The sequence below is a fragment of the Cyphomyrmex costatus genome, unplaced genomic scaffold, assembly GCF_001594065.2.
Source record: "Cyphomyrmex costatus isolate MS0001 unplaced genomic scaffold, Ccosl1.0 scaffold72, whole genome shotgun sequence".
Classification (NCBI taxonomy): Eukaryota; Metazoa; Arthropoda; class Insecta; order Hymenoptera; family Formicidae; genus Cyphomyrmex; species Cyphomyrmex costatus.
Genome location: NW_017280289.1, coordinates 614,470 through 633,876, shown reverse-complemented (window position 1 = coordinate 633,876; position 19,407 = coordinate 614,470). Strand labels below are relative to the sequence as shown.

The window sequence follows — 19,407 nt, the reverse complement described above, 5'->3', positions numbered from 1 at the left end:
ATCTCATGTGAGTTTTGGTTCTGAGAAATAATTAGGATAATCATTTTACTATTATAACTGGCCAATAAGTATCTGCCACTTTTCTTAAATTATTATTCTATTTACCATATATACAAATATTATACAATAGTCGCACTTAATACAAGTAATATTAAAATCTAAATTTCAATAATTATAGTAGTTATATGCATAAAAACTTGACTGTGTCTATAATCATTCGCTGTGCGCTAGCGTTGCACACTGGTGTGTGTATGTGTGTGTATGTACATATATACATACACACATTTTTATATAAAATCTGTATAATCTACACGAGTCGCTTTAAGTATATTTCCTCTTTTAATCACAAAAGATACAAATGTTTATAACTACTACACAAGCAGGGGGTCTTGGGCGGTATCACTCTGGCAGTATCTTTTTTACGTACGGATATCTGATTTACATTTTTAGGAAACTATAAATCAGTTTACCGCTAGATTGTGCAAGAGGATATACAGAATTTATTTTCGCACGCTGAATCGTTGCGAACACAGCTATTGTGTAAATAATAAGTTTTAAAGTATATAATTATTTCCGTACAGAATAAGCCTGCGGTGTACAATTATTCTGTAATATATACAATTCTCTTAGGAAAAAATTTTGATTTTTTCTTCTTATACAAAATTTGATTACATATGGACTATACGATGTAATTTTCTTAAGGCCTTGCGTAAATATTGCTATTAATTTTATGTATAATTTATATCTTCGTTATTTATTACTCAACTGATATTTTTCTGAAAACTAATTCATTAAATACCATGTATTGCAAAGTTTAATTGTAATGTACAGAAATTTATCGATCCAAAATAACAATAGTTCAAAAGTATCACACAATTTAATCATTTATAGCAAGTTGATTCAAAATACATGTGTATTAACATATATCAAAATGTGAAAATAAATTCTATATGTGTAAATATTTTAATGTATCTTCGGAGATTATCAATATAAGATTAAAATTTTTATATATATAAATTTTATCTAAAATAAAATATTGCTGATTCAAAATTATTTTTCGGGAATTGCAAGATAGAAATTTAAAAAATGACTAAAAAGTAATACTTTTAAGTATTAAAGTTTCTGAAATGGATATATATGCACTTGTATTTTATATTTGTGTCACTTATTTACAGTAGTTAAAACACATGTGCATATAAAGATATTCTTGCATGGAGTAAAAATATCTCTTGAAAACGATAAAATTATTAAACTTTTAAAAACATTGTTTAAATCAACATTTTTTAATATTCCTTTTTTTCACATCTCTATAATTTCTATCTCCGGAGATACATTACATGTTCTTATTAAATTTCCAGTGTGAAGCCCGATATCCCCTAGTTTATTCATTTTCATCTGTTGCTACAATCTAAAGGAAAGGAACACTATATGCACAATATTCATCAATAGGCGGAAAATTCCCAATCGATGAATATCTTACTCTTATCTCGATTAAAATTTATTTACAAAAGTAGGTCTGTACAAGTATTTTTCTGTTGCGACATAGGTCTATCATAGCCTTGAATGCAAATAGACCGATTTTCGAGTATAAAAATGTTATTGCATCAACAACACTCTGAAATATTCCGGAACGATATATATAAATTAACACAGCATAATTTTTCGTTCGAGAGAAAACGATTCAAAGAAAACAAAGTTTCATCGATTAATGTAATTTATTTTAACAAAATTAATGAACACATAAATAAATATATAAAAATGACATCCTATAAGGAACAGCCCCAAAACAAACTAACAATAATTGTTTAAATAGATATCTTCTATTGACTCTAATACCACCATTTAACAGTTGAATATCTATGATATTACAATATCATTTATATTTAAATATATAGTTACGTTCTTTTAAAATCGTTTCTTGAATATTTGCTTAGCGTGTCGTCGCGCTCTCTATTCTCTCTATTCTCAAAAAACATCTTTCAATAATATATACAATATCGATAATGTTGTCCATGCAATAACGTCTTTACAAATAATATGGTGTTTGTCGTATTATTGTTAAAAATCATTTCTTAAACCCTAGCTTTTTAACTCTAATTTTAATAGGAATACTATAATTATAATTAAGATTATTTGTACCATTGATTAGGTGAGAGCACCCACAGTGACCCCAATAAAATTGAATTTTTTTGCCACAAGCGCTCATATACAATAAACTTCCGAATTTATTCTCTTATCAGGGACAAACATTGAATGCACTTATTCAATTTCGTTCATACCTACAATCCTAAGAAATTTGCACGAAAGAATACTGTAGTCAAAAGAACGTTTGCAGCAAGATGTTCTCTCGTTTATCACTATATTACAAAGTAGGAGGGTCACAGTTTGATTACATCTTTACGAAACAGAGAGTCACTCGCCTTGTATCATATTTTTCTTATTCGAAGAGTGCCAATATATCGTCATTAGAGGAAGGATTACCACTACTAGCGCCGCTACTAGGTGGAGTGTTTAGGTCCGGTGGATCGAGGTACGACAAAAGTTCCATTGCATCCACATTGTCTGGCAAAAGCTATAAATAAATAATAGTAAATAATATATTATTGAATAAACTTGTAAAACGCGATTTTGGTTTAAAAAATATTTCTATTTGCTACGAAAGATATGACGCGGTAATTTGACACAATGCGAGGTACTTACATTTAACGCTTCTTGGCCAGTACCTTCCCCATCTATAACTGCAGCGGGATCGAAATTTAAGTCCGACGGTATGTCTGCAGCGGTATCGTTATTTATGGTTGTACTCGTATTACCGGAGGTGTTGTGGTTTCCCGTGGATTCTTGGGACGCGGGCGGAACGCTCGGTGGCCCACTGGCACCACCAGCCGGCGTGTGAGGAGTAGATTGCGGAGTGTGTGGCGTATGAGGAGTATGAGGCATCTATGATGTATACAATATCAGATTTAACATTTGTTGACTGTAATATTTGTCATATTTAATCTCCACCGGCAATATAAAATTTTTAATTTTGATCCGCTAAATGAAATGCTGAGGTCTACAGCAAATTATTTTTATTATTCAAGACTACATAAAAATCTAAAAAAATCTTGTCTACTTTTGAAATCTTTAAGAAATTTTTATCATAATAGAAGATAGTATCTCATTTTTTTAGAGTAAAAGTTGACAAAAGTGATTAATTGTATATAGATTTATAACTTTTTATATTCTTTTATATTTTATATCAGATACATATTATCAGGAGCGCCAAAATAAAATTTTTCAATGTGTGTATGAAGTTCCTGAGGATATGTTGAGAGAGAAGGAGGAAGGAGTAAATATATACTTCCTCATACGTACCTTTTTTACATGGTAAAAATAGCTACTCTGATTTTTTTTTTTTTTCAATGAAGTTATTGTACACTGAACGATAAGCAACGAACGATATCTATTAAGAGCTTCGCTTTGTATCATCATACAGAACCTTCATTGGTTATTTACTCGTTGCTTATCGCATCCAATGTGCAATAGTTATGAATCGAATATTGGAAAGATATAGATAGCTCTTTAAGGCAGAAGCCTTTCACAAGTTTTTGCAACGACATCGATTAAAAAAATAATATAAAAAATGAAACTGAAAAATCTATCTTAAAAGTAAAATTTTATATATTTATTAAAATTAAAATCAGGAATTATGTAAAATACAAAAAAGTCCAAAATTCTATTAGCATGGTCTTCAATTTGAGTCACTAAAGGTCACATTTTGTAATCTCGAAGCAAATAAACAATTGGCATCTTTGTGTATATACTACATATAATCTCAATATTATTAAATTGTTCAAGAAAGATATACCAAATTCCATTCTTTTATAATTTACGATAAAAAACGTTGACTGCGTCTTAAAAGTGTTTAACATTACCAGTGGATGATTAATATTTTTCGCCATTTTTTTTTATGTATTTCTAAATAATTATTATTCAAGCATAATCGACACTAAATCATATACCTGGTCATTAAGTGATTTCTCCATGGCATTGAGAGGATCCAAAGAATTAACGGATTCGTTTAAATGCGAAAGCGGACCCGTTCCACTGACATAATCATTATTGCCGATAGTATTTGTCCCAGAATTTATCTCGTAGGTTCCACCGGACGTGTTCCGATGGTTTATGCTATTATTCGGATACGTGGAAGATGTGTTGTTCATCATCGAACCGCTCACGATACTATTCATATCAGGCGGTATGTAAGGACTCATAGCTTGATTCATATCCCAATTGTTCATAGTTGGCATATTCATACTGCCTGGTGACATCGCCTTGGTTGTCCTCTTACAATCATTTTCTTCTTCGGATTTAATACCAGTTAAATTCTTCGCAGGTTTCCAGTTAGCGAGCGAGTCTATCGTCACTTCATCAACTTCTGTGGTATTTAATGTATTTAAAATACCCCACATATACTGATCAACTTCTAGGCCTTCCAGCTGAGCAGATTTTCTGCAAAATTGCGGCAATTTGTTTAATTTTTTAAATTCCAATAAATGCATCAAAATAAAGATTGATAATTTAGTTATACTTACGAACACACTGGACACCTCCAGTTACCTCGTTCGCAATTCATTTGCAAATACGATTCCAAATCGAAACACTGTATATGCTTACACTCATGTCCTCTGGCTGGCAGTGTAATGCGTTTGTGAGTAATAGGACATTTTAAGAGTACCTGCACATAATGAAATGCAATTGATTTAAAATGTTATCGATATTACAAAGCTACAGGATTTTACAATAGAGTATCACAATACTTTTGTAAATTTTACCTTTAGTGCTGTTTGTTCCACTACGTCTTTTTCTGATTGCATGCCATTATTCGACATCGTATTACTGAAGTTTCTTTTGATTTTCGTTATACAGTGCTCTGCCGTTAACAGCCTCTTACGTAGTAATCCATGAAGTACACTTCGTACACTAGGTCGGTGAACCAATTGAAGTACGAATAGATGCGACTGTAATTTATTATAATATCATAATATGTATCCTCTAGAAAGAATATCAAAGCCAGCGGCACAAGATGCTTGTTTTCCTGCTGGAGTCTTAGCTGGATTAGAATCTTGCCATCATATTGGCTACTGTACAGACAGTGCCAGCATCGCAGCCAATACGGTGGCAAGAATCTAATCTAGCTAGAAATCCAACAAAAAAACAAACATCGTATGCCACCAGCTTAGTTATAACTTTAAAAAAGTGAACAAGGAAAGAAGGAAAGAGATTTTAAGTTTATAATTAATAAATACATGCATAGCTTACGTAGATAAATTCGATTAAATATGTAAAATCTATATACGTGAAAGGAATATTCGTTCTTAAATGCACAAATCGCATTGTGTGTGCAAAGAACATCTTATCTTCAAATTACGTAAACGCTATCGTTTAATTATTGATATCCTCAAACTTACACAACAACATGCAGATACGGTAATCTGTATTGTATTCCTTCCTGCTTGACAGACGTCCTTCAAGTAAAGAGGCTTATGGGAAGCTTTGTTGTCTCCGCGGTCGATCACGAGGGGAGTTGCGTTAACGGAGACTTGCACACTCGCTGGCCAATTCGTGTTCATTTGTCTATCTTCGTGATGGAAACATTTAAGCTGTAGCTCTAGATCTGACCGCCACACTAGCGTTTGATGCACCGTGGACTTCAGTTGAAATACATGATTGCTAACAGCCAAATTATGCTCTAGGCGGAAAGGTGGAAGAATTATGCCGTCTCTTACGGGGAATGTTAATCTCAATTCATCATCTAAAACAAACAGCAAAATCTTAATATACCTGTTTTAAAGAATTTGTATATAATGCAAAAGCGTTATGTTTCGTAAATAAATGTTTAAAAGAACATCTATATGTGTCGTGCGCGTTAAATTTTTCAATCTTATATTATAATAGACGTTATTCTAACTTAGAACTAGAAAAATGGATATTGTGCATCTGATTAGTATATAATATCTCTTCTGTTGATATAATTTCTAAAGAGATCAGCTATGTTAAAGAATAAGATTAAAGCCAAAATCTCACTCACTCTGAATATTAACAGGCGATTTCATCTCGTTGAAATTAGGCTTGATGTCTGGATTCGGACTGATGTAAGGCGGCATGCTAGTGGCGGGTGTCAACGGAGGTGTCGGATTGCCTGGGATGGGACTGTGCTGATAATTTACATTGCCTCCATTCGTCGATCTCATCGACACCACGTCTTGTTGGTACTGACTGGTCATCACAGAAGACGTGCCATACGACGCGTTACCACCACCATATCCCGCGTTCGGCTGATGACCGACGAACTGATTATTAACTGTGGTAGGTGGAACCATACAGACAGCAGGAACGCCGTTACTACCATAGCCGTATTGGTTTGCAGCGGCCGTCTGAGACGGGGTATTGTAAGTCGGCGCTGTTTGCCTCATATTTGTTCCTCGTATCATCGTATTAGGTACGAAACCGGCCGCCGTGGGATTCATGTTTTGCATAGATTGATATTGTTGTTGAAAATTTGGCCTCGCTGCGGTAGGATAGGTATTCGGATAGTTCGGGGCCGTTGTCATGCCATTGAAACCCTGCTGCATAGCCGCTGGATTCTGAGCAGCATACGGAACTTGCTGTCGCTTTTGCGCCATATGCATGGCTGGGTTCGGATAAGGCGCTAATCTCCGTGGATAACCTTGATGCGGCTGAGCCTAGAAGCACAAAGATACAATATTACTATCAGAAAGAACAGAAAGAACGCGTCTTGCGTTAGCCGAGATACACGTGACAAGCTAACAATAATCATAATTCAAGAAAATTGGTATAACATATTTACACAGAACAAGTAAATATCAATCACAATTTATCTCTTGGCGAATCACGGCAAAACTAAGAGACGCAGTTAAGTACATTTAGACCGCCACGTTTCGGCGTTAGATAAATACCTGCATCTTGTTCATTTGCATATTGTTGGGTCCCATCATGTTGTTCATGGCTACATTACCCATGTTACTCATGGAGTTCATGGGTGTCATTCCGCTCATAGCATTCATACCGCTCATACCGTTCATACCGTTCATTGCTCCCATTGTCATAGGATTCATCGAGTTCATGCCATTCATACTGTTCATCGAATTCATGGAATTCATAGTGTGCATAGGGCTCATCGTGCCCATGCCGTTAAAGTTGTTCATCCCGACTGGCCCCATTCCTGCCATTGGTCCTCTTTGGCCGTACCCCGCATTGTACGTTTGGTGGGGTATTCCATGTTGGCTCTGCATCTGATAATAACGATTGACATGAATCTTTAGGTTCTAAAAAAAATAAATAACTTTAATAAATAATTGCAAAAAAAAAAGACACCATATATCGTGTGGAACGTGAATTAGTACTGAAGTACGTTTCGGAATTATAAGAGTTTCATTTTCGAATAATCCTTCATTGCTCAGAGTAATTTAATTCAATCAACGATTGTGATCAAAAATTTATTTCTTTAAGAAATGATATCATAACACTCGCAAAATGAAACAAAGAAATTGAAAAAAGTCGTAAACGCTATAATTAATCGATACAATGAAATATTTATAATTCGCAAATTTCATTTTTCGCATTATAAAAACGTAATTATAATTATCTCGTCAGGAATCATTTTATCAATTCGCGCGCATCCTCTTATTTAACTACTCCGGATAGTAGTATTTCAATAGTGGTCTATGCAACGTATATGAATCAGAAATCCTTCTGGCCGCGCACTATTGATAACATCGTGAGAGCTAGCCAAACATTTACCTGATTGAATTGCGAGGGGATATCCTGGCGGTCCTGCATGGCCACCACGCTGGCAGTGGCGGTGGCCGTAGCGGAGGCAGCTGCTACCATCGCCGCGACACGAAGTGGCGAACCACCCCTTCCGTTTTGGGGTGGCACTGTGCTATGATAGCCGGATGATAACGGCTGCACTCCGACGCCTATCGCCGCCGTTGCTGATAGAGTTGCAGCACCACCGCCGATCTCCCCAGGAGGAAGAAAGAACTTACTCGACGATCAGCCTTCACGAGGTAGATGCGAACGCGCGGCTTATTGGCGCACTGAAAACAGAGAGCGTGACTCATCTTAACCCTCCGTGAGATAAAATTATCTTTTTGGAGAATATCGCGGCGCGCGGTGATGCTCGTCGTGATCGTTATAGAAATAACTGTGCGTTAGAGAAACTGCGGAGTTGGCGTATCGGACAAGTGGCGAAGTGTGACGCAAGCGTATGCGATTCGACTCTATTTGAGTCCTTTTTGGAACGGTTAATAGCGCATTAAATGCGGTCATTTCGATTATATATAAACTGAACGTATAAATAATTATAAGTAACAAGAGAGAAAGAATGTACATTATATCAAAGCTAACCGTCTTAACGTTGAAGATAAATTTTAGATTTTTACACTTGCCAAGTTTTCCCGGAAGAGAACTTAACTTGATAAACAAAAATCACAGCCATAATATTATGACATAAATATCGAATTTGAAACATAATAATAGCATCAAATATGCGTTACATTCATATAAGTCGTAGAATTCCACAGAGAAATGGATACTTAATTCCTTTATGAGAGGTAAAATAAATTTTTGGCACGAGTCAAAGATTGATATATCTTTCCCATATGTCTCTTACGTAAGAGAATCTACAAGTCTCTTACTTAATATTACAAAGAGAAGGAGGCAATAAAACATTTGGAATAATAACGAATAAGAACGGCGTATGTTCAACTTATCAATACACATCAATACATTTAATCGCGTACAAAATGAAAAAGCTGTCAATTAGTCTGTCCAATATTAAGTAACGTAATAACTTGCAGGCTAATAGTTAATATAGCATCTCAGCTCATTTGAAACGATCGAGCTTACAACGATATAATGCGCAACGGACGATAATACGTCGTCAATCATACTAGCAAGAGTTAATTCGGTTTAAATGGCAGTGTGAACTTTTGCATTTGCGACAGAAAAGTGGTTACCATTCGCCAAGTCAAGATCATACTCGTGCAATCGATTCCCGCTAGGAACGAATAGATTTATGCCAATCGATACAGTCTGTGTTTGGCGTATTGCAACGGATCTTTATTTCATAATCTCTGCGACGTAGTAATAACACATGCTGGAATCATTCACGATACTTGAATAATTTAAGAAGGTCATATTTCCTACTCGGCATCGCCCCGTGCAAATAAATTTAAGCTAGTGATAGTTTTGCACGATAAAAATTGAAGATTTTTAAGGAAAGCAAAATCTCCGCGATTACATCCTCTAAATTCAAACAAAAGTGTTTAATAACATTCAAGTGTGCTGGAAATTAATTTCATAATATTTTTGAGACACGTGAGAGTGAAATAAATAACGAGATACCCGATTGGTTTTTCATAATTTAATACACAACCTTACGTATCTATTATACATACGCACGCATAATCGAAGAGTAGAAAAATAATAATTAAAGTCTATAAGTATTTCTACATACTTCCCAAAAAAAAAAAAAAGTACTCGTAAACGTTTTAAAAAATCCTTTTTAAAGATAAGCCATTCAATCAATCCTAAAATAATAAAAAAATTTCTTTATTTGCGTATTAAATAACGCGGTAAAAAAAACTTTATTTTATTTTTATTTCTTCGTTTTAAATCGATTTCTGCGACCAGTGACCATCGGTCACGTTAGTGATAAGTCTATCAAACAAACATCTTCAAATTTCTCGCAGCCTCAATACAAACTATAATTCGTTTGAAATGAACAAGATTGTCGATAGGCGCGCGTGTGTCTTCGAAAGTGGCTGTCCCCGGTGCGTATATCCCGAAAGAGCGAGGCGAGCGGTGCCGAACCCCGGTCTCGTATTCCCAGCTGGCCGCGACGCCGCGGCGCGTAGCCCCCATTGCTTTTCTGTGGGAAATGCACGTGCTCGCTATTCACACACCGCACCGCGCCGCGCCGCGCCGCGTCGAGTACGTTCATAATACGTGCCTTACCCCCGCGCGTTGCCGCAGAACACGGACGGCCGTGCGAGAACTCGGCGGGAAGCGGCGCTCTTCCGCCGCCGATGCACGATTTCCGATGGGTCCTCCTCGAACGTTACACGCCGCAGGACACTCCCGTCCTGCGGGAATTTCTTTTTGTGCCCAAGTTGAAGGACACGAGTAAGACCTTTGATATTCGATATCGTTTCAAGTAGCAAGGCGTTACGACAATTCGCGAAATCCGTAGACTTTTGCGTAAATCTGAGAGCTTATGTTTATACCGCGAGCATTTTTTTTTTTTTAAATAAATAAATGTTAATAAAAGTAAAATATAATCTTCAAAAATAGGACAGATATTTACCGTACACTATACTGAATTCATCGAAGATATCTTTTTTTTTTACATCGTGAAATAATGTATACGAATAATTTTTAGAAAAATTCAATTCGTTAAAAATGTTAATAAAAGTAAAATATAATCTTCAAAAATAGGACAGATATTTACCGTACACTATACTGAATTCATCGAAGATATCTTTTTTTTTTACATCGTGAAATAATGTATACGAATAATTTTTAGAAAAATTCAATTCGTTAAAAGAGAAGGTTAAGAGAAAGAAAGAAATACTAAAGTTCGCTCTTCACTCTCTCTCTCCAGGACATTCCGCGTGGAGAGAAACCTGCCTAGGGAACCCTCCAATTGAAGGGTTTGGATCAATAACATAAGTCATGCAGGTTGCATGTCTAACGGATACAGGTTTTTGTGAGGCTTTCTCTCGTACGAGGCATGCTATCAAATTAGAAAAGAACGAAAGTGCGCCGGAAACTTAAAACGCAATACAACTTTGTGAATATCAAGGCCAATGCGAATCTTTTTATTACAAGCTGCTCTACTCGCCTTTCGAGTTGACAGTGAATATAAAGGCCAATACGAATCTTTTTATCACGAGCCTGCACTCGTCTTTCGAGTTAACAGGGATTACCGGCCGTACCAGAAATCTACAAGTGCAACAGTTTGCGTGATTTAATTGCAAAATGTTGCCAGTCGAGATGAGCACGTGAAGAAACACGCGTGTAGCATGTCCTCGCCGATATCGGATTACCACGTGCGTACGGCAAGTTTTGCGCGTGCTCGCAGACACGGGGCCACCGTAATATCGGCTTTGCGCAAAAGCAGAAAACGCGTCACGGATCCTTATCTGATGTTACCGGATGTTCTCCGTTGCGTAAATTTTCACGAGACATACGCATCATGTGCGTACAGAATATCCCAAAACTATCGAAATAATGGCTTTAAAAGAACGAACTAAGAAAAATCACTGTTGTTCCAGTTGTGTTTAACGCTGTTTAACATCGAAAAAAAATTAGATACGACGAATAGCTCTTAAATAAACGAATGCTTGTAAATAAAAAGGAAAAAAATCTCGAGTTATCTTTCAGGTAGTACGAATTAAATTGAATTTCGAAAGAAATCTTGAGTCTCTAATTCTTAGATGTTTATTAACAAAAAATTCATAAGTGTTAGTACAATAACTCTTTTGAAAGCTTCTTTTTATGTTACGGCCAGCTGTAAAATATAAATTTACCACAAAAAACTAACAATTGACAAAACGGCATTAGGAAATTCGGAATACTTTCGTTATATTACGTTAGATTTTATAGTAGCACAATTTTTATTTTTATTAGATATTTGTAATAAATAAGACGTTACAAATATCTAATAAAAATAAAAATTGTGCTACTATAAAATCTAACGTAATATAACGAAAGTATTCCGAATTTCCTAATGCCGTTTTGTCAATTGTTAGTTTTTTGTGGTAAATTTATATTTTACAGCTGGCCGTAACATAAAAAGAAGCTTTATATATAAATTTAGCGTTACTGGAAATATCTAATAAATATATAATTTTTACTATACTATTACGTTCGTTATCGTCTAAATTTCTTATTTCCATCTGCATAACAATATTGAATGTGATTAGATTATTCACTTTGATTAGAAAACAAGCCGGATTTTAAATCAAGATCTCACAAACACGCACTTTTACTTTGTTTGAACTTCGTATACTAACGCTGTTAGTCGCTCGAAAGCAGTTTTCTTACTCTTAGTCATTCTTTCTCTCTTTCTCTCTCTCTCTCTCTTTCCGGAGTACAATTTTTAACTGTAATTCGACACATTTGTTGTATATGAACAATTTATTTAATATGCTCTTTCAATTAATTGAATCAAGACAAGTTTCTCTGACAATTCAAAATTTTAAAAGTTTCAGTCAAAAATTAAACTAAAGATTTCAGTTATGATTTTGATATCAAGTTGTATTTGGAATAAACGTAGAGTGTAAGAGAATAATAATTATAAGACTTATATAGAATAATAATTCTCTCAACTGATCAACTCAATAAGATTAATCTTCAAGCGTTGTTTAAATTCTTGACACAGTAACGGATCATTTGGATAAAATTCTTACATATATACTTGAATGAGTGAAATTCATTCCGTTCCTTCGAGGTCGCGAACAGATTAGTGTGCTTTCGTAGTTCAGGACAAAACGTTATCGGCACTTGACGACTCTTAGTGGATCAAGTGCTTAACAAGGAATCGGTATCTCTCGAGTGTACTTAATCGAATCTTTTGGGTGTTTCGCGCACCTAATGGGTTCGTGTTGTCGATCTCGTCGGTAGATCTAATCGCATCTATTTCATCAACTTTTACTAGCGCCGCAAATCAAGTGCCCCGACAGGTCCGCTATTGGCACGTTTTACAGGTAACATAGACTAGCGATTTATTTTACCTCCGCATTCGAGCGTGGACAGTAAATAATCCATGCGCAATGAGACGCATAGAGTTGAAGAGAAAATCGGCAAAATCAGCGCGAACGAGGCAAACATCTAGATACATTTGCGAAGTAAATTTTTGCATTGCTCGTCTGCAAACTGAAGAAAGGTTTCTTCTTCGTTTTCTTTCTCTCGCTCTTTTTCATCACAAATTGGTAGGAGAAGGTCTTCTGTACACGCGCTGTCCTCGAGACGTGATTACGACGCTCGGACAAAAACAAATTTAATAGCCTTTCCGTTGTATTCAATACGGCGGGTACGGGAGCACAAATAATACGCGTACGTACCCGTCTGATCTACGAGGGGCGAGACTCGGGGACGTTCAACAGCCCAGGGAAATGTTGGGGAGACCGATCCGATCGATTAACACGTGCGCTTTAAATGTTGGGAGCTACAAAGCGAGGCTTCGATCATTACAGCAGCCGATGTTGAACTAACGAGGCTCAATGGGTTTGCAAAACTAAACGGAAATAATTTTGACGTCCTCTTTGGCTGCTTGTCAATGCTAATAGTCAACTAATTTTACAATACAATTAATCAGATAAATTAACTATTTATAAAGCTCTAGAAAGTAAATTAAAAATAGTCTTTTATTTTGAGAAAAAACAAAGTTAGTTCTGTCCGATTTTCATTCATAATTCTTCATTGATACGAATTCAACTGTATTCTTATAATTTATGTTTATAATTGGATAAATTATGTGTTTAAACTAGTATAGCGAGAAATTTCATACACTATGTGCTCCAACGAGCGTGTTAAATTATCCAGTATCATTCTCTCATATCTGCATTTAACGTTTTCGATTACGAAATAATTTCCATCCAATCGTATCTACTGTATAATATTCCGTTTGTCATCCGAGCGTGTTCAACGTTTATCCTCCCCAATCTGCCAACCAAACGCGAGGCGCGCAGCGCACGTGTTTTTTGTACGTGTAATGCATATACGCACGCACACACGCGTGCGCAATACACACACACACACACGCATCCAGATATAGCGCGCATATAGAGGGAGCGATTCGGAGGTTGACGTCATCCACGTCCCACCCCCTTTAAATTCATGCTGAATGCGACTACGAGCGACCGACCCAGCCTCTGCCTTTTCCCTTCGTTTCTCTTTTCCCTTCCCGTCGTTGCACTCCGTTCTCTCCGTTCACCACCGCCCCAGCATTCGATGCTGAGAGAGAGAGAGAGAGAGAGAGAGAGAGATGGGGTGGAGGGGAACCCCTCTGTAGATCCCGCAACGGGTTTCTATTCTCGGATGTCAATATTTCGTCAACTAGAGCCCACTCGCCGCGCAACAAAAGGCTCCGCCGGGTACAGCCGTTGCTGTGGCGTGTGAGAAAGAACGAGGAGCATGTATGCGTTTTATAAGAGGATGCACGGCGAGCAGAGGAAGAGCGCGCGCGCGCGCGCAGGCCATGGGGATCTAATCCAAGTGCTGGTAGGATTGCGCAGGCGAGACATTTCGGGCATACGTGATTGACGTGATCCCGACAATTTTCTCGAGCTTATAAGAGATATCTTCAAAAATTCTGCTGGATATAAAAAAATACCGGAGAGAATGATAAAAGTAGGAAATCACGTAGACCGAAACAGACCTGTCGCGATTGAAACGGGCATTTCGGGGTATGAATTTTTCAGAAGGATAAGTCCTCCACGCGTTTTTCCATGTTGTATACGAACGTTACTCCGAAATCGCGCGCGGACTGAAATTTTGACGTTTCCTGACTCACGGTCGTAACTGTTTAAAATGTTTTTTTCCGCGTGTCCGCTTTTACATGATCGATTTCGAGAACGCGGATTCCCCTAAATCGCGATGTTGCCGTGCAACTGGATTTTTGGCAATCGATTCCGCTAACGCATAATTGCGATCACGATTTCGAGAAACGGATGGGATTTTTCAGGCCAGATATCGCTGAAAATGTCTCGAAATCGGTCTACCGTGTCTACCATTCTGGGGCGTCCCGATCGGAGTGACGCGCTTTGACGAAGGCGAGTAGTAATATCGCGCCGAGGGAATCCTTGTACGAGATAAATAAAACGGGCCTCTCTCTCTCTCACGGTCGTCGCCGACACATAATAGCCGCGTTCTCCTCGGCCACGCTCGCGTATGAACTCGGCTTTAAGGTGAGCGAGTACGACCAGCGTCGTGTTTGGAACATTGAGAACCTGAGGTGTCAAAATATGCAATAAAATATTGGCAAACATACGCGCTGCATATGCTTTGAAGCATTCTTTGATTGGTCAATTCGTAAAATTTTTTCTTCTGATTGATCAATGAAGCAGGCTTTAAATGGATCTCACCCTTCATGTGATAATTTTATATACAATCATCTCAAGAATCTATGTATTTTACCCTACGAATGCGAGTACAAATAAGAAAACTTATTATTTATAAAACGTATATGGTACACTCTGTTAAAGATAAGATATTCATTTTAATTCAAAGATATATAATAAACTTTCTGAGACACACTTAAAAATGTTGATTTTCACATTTTTGCATGTCTCAGAAAGTCCACTAAGCTTCAAGTTAAAATTAACACATTTTATTTTCTCTACAGGATGTATATATACAGGATGTATATAAATAATAAATTTTATTATTAGATTTAATGATCTGAAACTGCGCGGAAGATTCTCTGTCTCCTATTGTATGTAAGACTAAAAATATATACCTGTATAAGAATGATTAATAGCGGGACGATGCACGCGAGTGTATTAGATTTAATATTTACTAATTGGAAGTGAACAAATATGGTGATTGATGTATAGAGATTATCGAATATTAGCTCGATCAATATACCGATTATAGGATAATCAAAATCATTCATCAAACAAACATAATTTCCGCCTAATACTTCCATTTTGTGCGCAATCATATTTCCAAGTAGTACAACTGTTTGATGCAGCAAGCCGTTTTATGAGGTAGCACAAAGAAAGCACTGTCGCGAAAGCGACTTTCACGTGACGGAGGATCCCGGAGGAGGCTCCAGAGGCCCCCGGGGCCCCTTCGCACGGTTTATTCGCGCTGGAAGACGGTACTGGAAGAGTATGACAGAGAGGGAGATCGGAACGAGAAGGGGGGAGTACTACAAACGAACGGCGGATGCCGATCGCAACACTTTGCTTAAAATCAGGACAACGACGAGGAGGAGGAGGAGGATGAGAAACGAGGATCCGAGAGAAAAAGACGAAGATGAAGACGGAGACGAGACGAGACGAGACGAGACCGTTGAGACATCGAGTCCGCGACACGTAAACAGGAGCGAGCGCCCGAGGTCGACTCACGGCGAGAATCGTGGGAGGATTCCCTTCGTTTTTCTTTCTCTCTCTTTTCTTCTTTCCCTTTTTTTCTCTGTCTGCCTGCAGTGTGGGTGGGATTATTAGAGAGACGGGGGCGCTCGCTGTATAGAGAGAGAGAGAGAGAGAGAGGTGGACAACAGTGGGAGAGGACTTTGATCTCGGCAGCTGCTGCATCGCATCGTTATTTTCGGGCGGATCGCCGAGACAAAAAGCATTTTTGCGGGACGCCTATCTCCTTTGTGGGCTGACGACGTTTACCTGAACATCGACATATCTCTCATCTCCCGGGATGCGTTGTCCGTACTGTATTTCCCCATTTAGGCTCTCACCGCCGACGAAGTCGCGGTCGACGTCGCGATATAGGTTGCGCGGATTAAAACTCTCAAATGGAAGAATTCTTTTGTATTTTCTTTATTGGGAAAACTGATAGCAGTTCGACTGTTCAAAATATTTCCAATAATTATAATCTCTTTAAACGTTTAAAAATATACATTATTAAATGTATCTTCCATTATTAAACATACATTCATTTCGCATAAAATGATTAAAATAATTTATGCATGACTTTTTTTTTTCAAAATTTACAGCAACTAATTAGGAACATTAATTAGAAAATATACAATCTAAACTAAAACAAAATTTCATTTAAATATAAATAATGAATGTTTATGTAAAATATTCTATATATTAATAATATGAAACATAAAAAAAATAATAATGAAGCAGGGAAGAATCTTGTATGAAGAATATCTGCGGAAATATTCAGAAATGTAGAAACATATGGATACAAGGGAGGCTATGATCCCATACTTCTGAATAGCGATCGGAAAAGAGAAATATCATCCTGTGCATCGTCAAACTAGGCGTGAAAATCGCGATGCGATGTGGACACAGATCGTTACGCGTGTGTAGGTGCATTGAGGTGGACTTAATAGGCCGTGGCTTTAAACGACCTCGATAGAGCATTTATCATCCTCGACGTTATAGCGCAGATACGTGTCGCTATATCAAGTGTACCTAATTTAAAAAATTGGTTGGCTACTCTATATATACAACTATTGAGATTGATTCCGCAGGTTACCATTAATATATCGCAACTAAATCGACCAACGCAACCAATTCGCTTACATCTCGCGTCCTTTATTCTATTTCTAAACCGCGTACAACACAATGGTTCGTTTCCAAAATATTACAACTAGTAGCTAAATCGGGGAAACGAATTGAATGGGGCATGGTGATTTTAATCGATGTTACGCTTTTAGAGTCACGACACATCGGCGCGATACAAGAGGACTTAATTTTACTCCAATAATAAAAGAGCGATTCTGCTGAAGAATCTCAAAATTTAGCTAGATACAGATCTAAAAATAATTTTGCAGAAATCTTAAGCATGACGCGAGCAATGCTGCAAAATATTTTGATATTCTAGCAATCAATTTTATCATCCTATCTAATTGTTTTATTGTTTTGACATCGAGAACTCTGGTTGATAATATTTATATTTAATCTACAAATAATTTTGTAGAAATCTTAAGCATGATGAAGCAATGCTGCAAAACATTTTGATATTCTGGCAATCAATTTTGTCATCCTATCTAATTGTTTTGATGGTCCAGCAAAAATTATTTTTCAGATCCGTATCCAGTGAAATTTGTAGAGTCTTCGGCAAAGTTATACTCTTTCAACGGAGAGTCGTCCAAGAGTATATATGCGAGTATTATATATTCAATAAACTCTGTCGTTGTTATTATTATTATTGTAAATATTTTTTTCGTGAATATTCTCGACGACGTGTGATTCCAATTGGTTGTCGACACAACTTTTCGACTGTTCCAGGTAGGTCAAAACCTTCGAAGCATTACACGAGGAGAGCGCACTCGTAATCGGGTTAGCGGCGCATCTGGTGCGAGACCAGCACGTGCTGCTACGGGACGACATAATGAAAATTGGTGGAACTTTGATTTCAACGCCGTTCTATTATCCTGTATTGATCGAACGTGCGTGCGAACATAAACGCGGAACAAACTGAAGAAGAAAGTTTATAAACACAGTCGTTTTTCTTAATACAATTTTGCGATTCTAAATAGAAATTGTAGATTAAATACTTAATATCAAAAGAGATATATATCTGTTCTCTAAATTCTTTCGAGTGAAATCCAACTCTAAAGTAAACATTGAGTCAATCTTGAAAAGGTGTAGCTCAATTTTCAGTCTTTAAGAATGAGATTTCACTCTACAAAGTGAGATTCACTCTAAAAGTTTTAGAGAGTGACTCGTATTCAGAGTATCAAAATAGATCTAAAAGATCTAATTGAGGTCGAAAGTAGAAGTAAAATTTCGTTTCGAAAGTGCACCGCGACAATTAATTATCGATAAACGAATATCGATAACTAAACACACTTATTCTTCAAGATGTGGCGCGGATCGAAGTATATATCAAATTCAAAATATATTAATAAACTGTCTAAAAAGTATCTGTTTGCTCCAGAAATAATTTTTTTTAAATGACAAAGACGTAATGTGTCGCTTGATGAAAGACTCGAATAACAAAGAATAATGAAGGATTTCGAAAGTACATTCTACTTTCGTGGGTTGCTCCAAGGACTCACCGAGCACCGACGCTTTTTAAGTTGTGCAATTTAGAAAGATGCTATTTTATGAAACTATATCCGTGGCTACTTTCGATCGTAACTTCTGCTCGGAATTTCATATCGAGGATATCTTAGTAATAATCGCAAAAATGAATGGCGCTTTCGGAATATTCGAACATCGGAACGATATCTTTGGGGACATCGTATCGAAAATCGTTATCCGAGTTAAACGTTAATCCAAGTAGGATTTTAGTTCAACGAATGCGCTCCCTGTAACGCTATATATATTGTCTTCCTCGGAGTACATCGCAATATACTGCCTAGCCCCTATCCCGTTCTCGATCAACGAGTATTTTCTATAGCTCGTCGCCGAACCTCGCGCTATGAGAAGATTCTGTCATTCGCAACAAATACTCGTGGCATTTCGAGGTGGCGAGGATAGATTTTTCCCGCTGACTCGTTCGAAAAGGTCGCAACGACAGAGTGCCATGAATGTGAGTATCCTCCATCATCCTCGCATTTATGTATATATATATATATATATGCGTGTGTGTGTGTGTGTGTGTGTGTGTGTGTGTGTGTGTGTGTGTGTGTGTGTGTGTGTGTGTGTGTGCGTGTGCACGCCTTATTTGCGCATTTGTCATACAAGAATACAC

General features: G+C 37.1%; 1 protein-coding gene across 1 annotated transcript; it reads right to left on the bottom strand.

The window, feature by feature from the left end:
• Positions 1-2,381: 2,381 nt before the first annotated feature.
• On the bottom strand, positions 2,382-7,998 carry tna (Zinc finger MIZ domain-containing protein tonalli). Its single transcript, XM_018548381.1, has 9 exons — positions 7,807-7,998; positions 6,963-7,298; positions 6,074-6,728; positions 5,454-5,797; positions 4,818-5,003; positions 4,578-4,720; positions 4,005-4,494; positions 2,701-2,940; positions 2,382-2,572 (listed from the first exon to the last, which is right to left on the bottom strand). Exons 1-9 carry the CDS (start codon positions 7,894-7,896, stop codon positions 2,438-2,440), a joined length of 2,619 nt encoding a protein of 872 aa, XP_018403883.1. The 5' UTR covers positions 7,897-7,998; the 3' UTR covers positions 2,382-2,437.
• Between the last annotated feature and the right edge of the window lie 11,409 nt (positions 7,999-19,407).